The sequence below is a fragment of the Falco punctatus genome, assembly GCF_963210335.1.
Source record: "Falco punctatus genome assembly, chromosome: 4".
Classification (NCBI taxonomy): Eukaryota; Metazoa; Chordata; class Aves; order Falconiformes; family Falconidae; genus Falco; species Falco punctatus.
In genome coordinates, this window is record NC_137583.1 from 37,225,160 (window position 1) to 37,231,079 (window position 5,920).

Below are 5,920 nucleotides of genomic sequence, written 5' to 3' on the forward strand. Positions count from 1 at the left end.
CATGTGCCTGCAGGACGTGGGGTGGGCGGGCATCAGGTCCCACGGAGCCTCCTCCATCATGTGTGCTCTGCCCTGCCCAAAGGAAGAAGGGGTTAAAGCTCTGATCCTCCCACTAACCACCTTCTGTTTGAGCCTGGAGGAGATGCAGCCCAGCACAGAGAAGGCAGGCTGCAAAGCTGTGGCCCCCTGCAAATACTGGGTGAACAGGGGGACCGGCTGGGTGCCCAGAGGCGGGTGTGCCCATGCCTGTCAGCGTGTGGCCGCAGCCATGCATGTCTCTTGCCAACGTGATGACATGTGGGACCCAACCTAGAGGATGCTACCCACCCTTGGTGCTCCAGGCGCATCTTGCAGGCCACCACCCCAGAGTGCGAGGGCAAAGACCCTCGTCTTCAGAAGCTGGCACCCACCTCATCTTGGGGTTCTGCCGGTTCTGCCCCCTTTACCCCCACCCCCCCAACACTCCCCCCAGCTTGTCCCTTAATCACAAGCAGCTTGGGGAGACAATGAAATAACCACACCAAAGAATCAGGCTTGTTCCCCTTTGTCTTTCACTCCTTTGAGGCTCAGCAGACGAGGCGGGCCATCACGCCCATGGCCCAGCCGTCACACGTCCGACTCATCGCCTCCCGGGGCAGCCGGGCAGGACGCTCTGTGGCACGAGGTGACCACGCGCCAGCACGAGGTGACCATGCACCACGTCACGGCGGGCTGGCGAGGCAGGGCCCAGTGAGCTGGCCTGCAGCCCGTGGTGCCATGCTCTGCTCCCTGGCCCCTGCCCGCGCCGGGCACCTCGGCTCTCAGGTCTCATGGTTTTGCCTCCAGACAAGCCGTCATCTCAAGCGGGACCACCAAGTTCTCCCCAGAGAACGGCAGTGGCCCCTCCTCCTCCCTCCAGCACATGGCACAGAGGCTTTTAGGCTGGTTTTCGCTGAAGTTCACACAAATCTCGCCTTCCCCATTCCCATCCCCCCCCCCCCCCCGCTTCCCCGCGCAACTGAACTCAGCCATTGAGCCCAGCGAATGGTTTATTTCCCAGGTTAGCACAAAGCAGGGGTCTCTGTGTGCCCCTGAAACCAGCAGAACAAAACGCACAAAGACGTTAGAGGGCCATTTGTAACCAAATCCCAACACACCAGATACTGTTGGGATTATGTCAGAAATATTTTCCCAGAATGCCCTCCCCCCATGCTCCCTCCTACAGATGTTCGGCCCCCACACCACAGATGTTGTTCCTCTTGCAAAATGAGCTTTCCCCTTCCTCTCCCAAATGCCCCTGATGTTTTGCACATTGCCTTCGCCGAGGTTTCTTTTCCACCCTGCCCTCCGCATCCCCCCCTTCCTCGGTCCCTTGCTGACAAACGTGTGGAAAGGCCAACCTGCCCCACTGCATGGGGCTGAGCAGATGGCCACGGGGACGTTGGCTGCTGGATGCCACTGTCCCTCTTGCCTTGTCCCCACTGTGCCAATTAGAAAAGCTCTCTCCCTGTTTGAGCCTCAGTCTGCACAAGACCCCCTGGGTTCTGCAGGCCTGCTCCAGGGGGCTCACTGGACCGCAGTCCCCTCGGAGGATGGCAGAGGGATGGCAGCCAGAGCCCTCAGAGGGTCCCGGCGCCTTCCCACGGGCTCGGTGTCACGCTGCTTTCCTGCGCTGCCCACAGAGCTGGAGGGGGATGGGGTCTCCCCGCCACCCTGCAGACGGCTTGGCAGAGCACAGCTCTGCACTGGCAGGGGCCTTCGGCAGCAGTTTGCTCCTCAGGGATGCCGAGTGCGTTTCAGACATCGCAGGGAACGGCCAGACGCTCCCATCCAGCACCGGCAGCCCACGCAGACATCGCAGGGGGACAGCCTGGCAGCCCGTCAGGGCCCCGCTCCAAGCCCTATGACAGACCGACCGACCGACCTCCGCCGGGAGCAGGCTTGACTGCCGGTACCCCCGCTCACCAGTGCTGGGCTCCACCCCAGCTGGCCCAGCAGCCAGCCTGAGCCCCCATCGCTTTCCCTTGCCCCAACTCCGTGGAGAGCGGGGGTTCCATGGCCCTGGCACACAGGAGTGCCATGGCCGTGCCAGCTCTTCCTCCTGACCCCAGCGCCACCCAGCCGCGCCACGGGGAGGGATGCCAGCCCTGGGGCTCAGTCGCGGCAGCGGGGCTGGGCACAGGGCTCGCCTCCATCCTTCCCTCCTGTGCTAGTGGCGGCAGCCGAGAAAAAACATTTGTTCTGACAGACACGGGGCTGCCAAGCTGTGTCAGGCGCTTTGATGGCCGGGGCGGTAACCTATACAGCTTCCTCTGCCAGCGGGAGAGCCGAATCCAGGAGCCACAGAGTATGGAATCTCCCAAGGACTTCAGATGACACCTCCTGTCCGGGACATCACAGCTCTTTTATGCATTACAAGCCATTTTTCTCCTGTCTTTTTTTTTTTTTTTTTCTCCTCCCCAACAGGTTACACACACAAAGCAAATCCAATCCTGGAGAAGCAATAACTAGCAGGGCTCTACCAGCCTTCAGGGCATCTCACAACTTACCCCAGTGTGGCCCAGCCAAAGTCTTTTACTCATCACCTGCTCTGAGCAAGAACTCGAGTCTCTGCCGATCTCCCAGGAAGATGGGTTGCAGCATGGGGGTGGGGGTGGGTGGGGTGGGGGTGGTGCTGGGGTTTCTTCAAAGATAGAGTTTATTGCTAAAAATGTTTTGATCAGTGATAGTTCATATTTACATTGATATGTTTTTAAAGGAATATTCAAGTAAACATTTCCAATAGTTTCTGGCATAATCTCTAGCTTTTTTTCCTATACACAAAAGTTAAAAATAAATAAACTGTACACAGAAAATTTCCTTTAACATCTACATGACTATATGTATTCCCACACAACAAAACGATTCCACTCTTTCATAGATCTGTACTTTTCTTTAAAATTTCCTCCTTAATTAATCGTTATACACTTTAAAAAAAACAACCACCCTAGAGAGCTTGGCAAATTAGTTCAAACATCAGTGACAAGGTCTGAAGAAGGGGGGGGGGGGGAACAAAAACAACACAGAGAAACAACTGTCTTCGGGGATGCTGCCTTTTTTTTTTTTTTTTTTTTTACCCCCTCGTACCCCTTTCTCCTTTTGATAAAATCCACCTTTTACAGGAAATTTCTGCCCTTCCCTTCACCAGGGAAAGTGCTCAGGTTTTCTGTGGGGATGGGTTTAAAATGTGGTCCTATGTCTTTAAAATAATAATAATAACAATAATAATTATAATAATAATAAAAAACAGCTGCAATTTCCCCCCTCCCCCCCTTTCCTTTAAAATCTCTCTATTTACACGGCTGGTCATTTTTTCTTTTTTCTTTTTCTTTTTTTTTTCTTTTTTAGTTTATTTTTCTTTTGTTAGAAGGCTATATACGTATAAAAATAGACATCTGATTGTAGTGCTTTACTGTGCCTTTGGCCTGCCCTGCAGTTCCTGGGTTCACTTTTCCCTTTAAAATAAAATAACATTAAAATAAGTCCGGAAAAAAAAAAAAAAAGCCCCCAAACCAACCCAACCTCGGTTCCTTCTCTCCCCCGCCCCCCAACCCCGCGCTGGGGGAGGGGAGGGGGGAAAAAAAAAAGCACCCCCCACCCCCCCATCATCCAAGCGAGAAAGGCGGCGGTGCAAGGGCCGGGGGCGGCTAGCAGGAGCACTTGCACTCGGAGATGAGCGGGTACTGCACGGGGATCCAGGTGCAGTACTTCTGGCTGGACCAGCCCTGGCAGTGCCAGCGCAGGAAGGTCTTGGTGACCGACTTGACGGGCTTGCAGAACATGCCCTCGGGCAGCGAGCAGGACTTCTCGGCGAAGCAGTTGCCCTCCTTGATGTAGCGCGGCCAGAAGCGGACGCCCAGGTCCTTCCAGGTGTAGAGGACGGGGCAGTAGGTGTAGGCCCACAGCCACTGCAGCACCTTCCGCCGCGCCTTCTTGCCCACCCGCAGGCGCGGCCCCCGGGCCGGCCCCAGCTCCAGCCGCCGCAGCTCGGCGGGCAGCGCCGCCCGCCCCCGCCCCGCCGCCGCCTCGGCGCCCGAGGCGTTGGCCGGCCCCGGCACGGCCACGGCCATGAAACCGGGGTCGAAATGGCTGCCCAGCTTCTTCCTCAGCGTCCTCTCGTCCAGGTCCTGCTCCTTGGGGTCGTACTCGGGGTCCGGGTGCTCCACGATGTCTTTGACGGGCAGGTTGTCGCTGGGCGAGGGTCGCAGCCGCAGGAAGGGCTGCCCGCCCGCCGGGCGCAGCAGCCCCAGGCAGCAGCAGAGCAGGAGCGCCCGGATCGCCGTCATGCTCCGGGCGGGCGCCCGCCGGCCCCGGCTCGGCGCTGGCTTCCCCGCGGGGCTGGCGCGGCGGGCTCGGCTCCTAGCGCTGCCCGGCGGCGCCTGCCAGCTCCCGGGGACTCATAAATAGGCAGAGACAAAAGTCCGGCGAGGCCCGTTACTTTAAATAGCTCGGCCGGGGTTGTGTGACAGACGCATCTGAGGCTCGCTCCGCGGCCGCTGGCTCCCCGGGGCTCCCCGCCGGGCCGGCTCCAGCCGCGGCCGAGAGCGCCGGGGGGTCCGTGCCTCCCCCGCGGGCGGCGGCGGGGCAGGGCAGGGCACGGCGGCGGCCGAGCCTTCCTCCTCCTCCTCCTCCTCCGCCGCCGCTCTCGCTCGCTCCCCCCCAAAATTCACAGCGGACTCGTCTCCATCGCCATGGTGACAGCTGGGCCGAGCCCCACGACAGCTCGTCTAGACGGTGTGACAGGGTTTGGCGTGAGACCGGAGCCCGAGAATAAAACCCTCCTTTATAGCCGGGCGAGCCGGGCGAGGGGGCGGGGAGGAGGGTCACGGCGCCGCGGCCCGCTCGGGCGGCCCCTGCGCGGGCACCGCCGGGGCGCGGGGCTCAGGCGGCGGCGGGCGGCGGCAGCGCCCGCGGCCCGGTCGGGCTCCTCCTCATGGCGAGCGGCGGGGGCGGCCCGCGGCCCCCCGGGGCATCCTCGGCGGGCGGGCGGGGGTGGGGGTGGGGTGTCCCCGGCACCGGCGCGGCGAGGCGGCGCGCCCGGGCTCCCGGCGCAGTCCCCGGCGGCGCCCGCGGCTCTTCGGCGCGGACGGGTAGGGGCAGGCTCGGCCGCCGCTCAGCAGCCCCGGCGACCCATGCTGCTGCTGCTGCTGCTGCTGCTGCTCCGGGGGCCCGGTCGGCCCCGCCGCGCTCAGCGCATCCAGCCGCGGTGCCGCTCGGCTCGGCGCAGCCCAGCCCGGCGGGGTGGGGTTCAGCTCGGCCCAGCGGGGTCGGGTGGGGTTCGGTTCGGTTCGGTTCGGCACAGCGCAGGTCGGTGCAGCTCGGTGCGATCCCCGGCCGCGCAGCTCCCCCCGCCGCGCCCGCCGCCCGCCCGCCGCGCACTGCCGCGCCGCCGCTCGCCGCCCAGGTTAAATACGCGCCCGGCGCGCGGCCGCCCCGCCCCCGCTGTCACTTTCGCCGCGCGCTGAGTGACAGCCGCGCCCGCGCCGCCGCCGCCGGGTCCTGCCGCCCCCCCGCCCCGCGCGTCCCACCCGCGGGGCCACGCACGGAGAGGCGCCGGGGCATCACCCCAGCGGCGGGCGCGGCACCGCGCTCGGGCCAGGAGCCCTCGGCTGCCCGCGGCATCCTCCGCCCGGGGCGGGGCGGGCAGCGGCGCAGACCTCCCGGGTCGCCGGGCCCTCGCTCTGCCTCCGCTTCCCACAGCCTCGCCGCTGCCCCGCCGTGCCTGCCTCTCCGCGGGAGCCCACGCCGCCTTCGAAGCCCTCCCCAGCCTCTAACGGGGCACCGTGTCCCAACAGCCCCTCCCGAGCAGAGCCCCCAACGCAGCGCCCCCGGCATCAGCATCTCGCCCTCCCCCCCCCCGCCCCCCGCAGGGGAGGCTGCAGCCCCGCAGGAGCAGCGGTCC

General features: G+C 63.2%; 1 protein-coding gene across 1 annotated transcript; it reads right to left on the minus strand.

Annotated features, from left to right (window-relative positions):
- Window positions 1-2,654: 2,654 nt before the first annotated feature.
- On the minus strand, window positions 2,655-4,924 carry LOC308062768 (noggin-2-like). Its single transcript, XM_080384685.1, has one exon. It carries the CDS (start codon window positions 4,302-4,304, stop codon window positions 3,666-3,668), a length of 639 nt encoding a protein of 212 aa, XP_080240811.1. The 5' UTR covers window positions 4,305-4,924; the 3' UTR covers window positions 2,655-3,665.
- Window positions 4,925-5,920: the final 996 nt, after the last annotated feature.

Bases quoted from the DNA above. Each gene is read 5' to 3' on its own strand.
- LOC308062768 (XM_080384685.1), bottom strand. From the start codon at position 4,304: ATGACGGCGATCCGGGCGCTCCTGCTCTGCTGCTGCCTGGGGCTGCTG.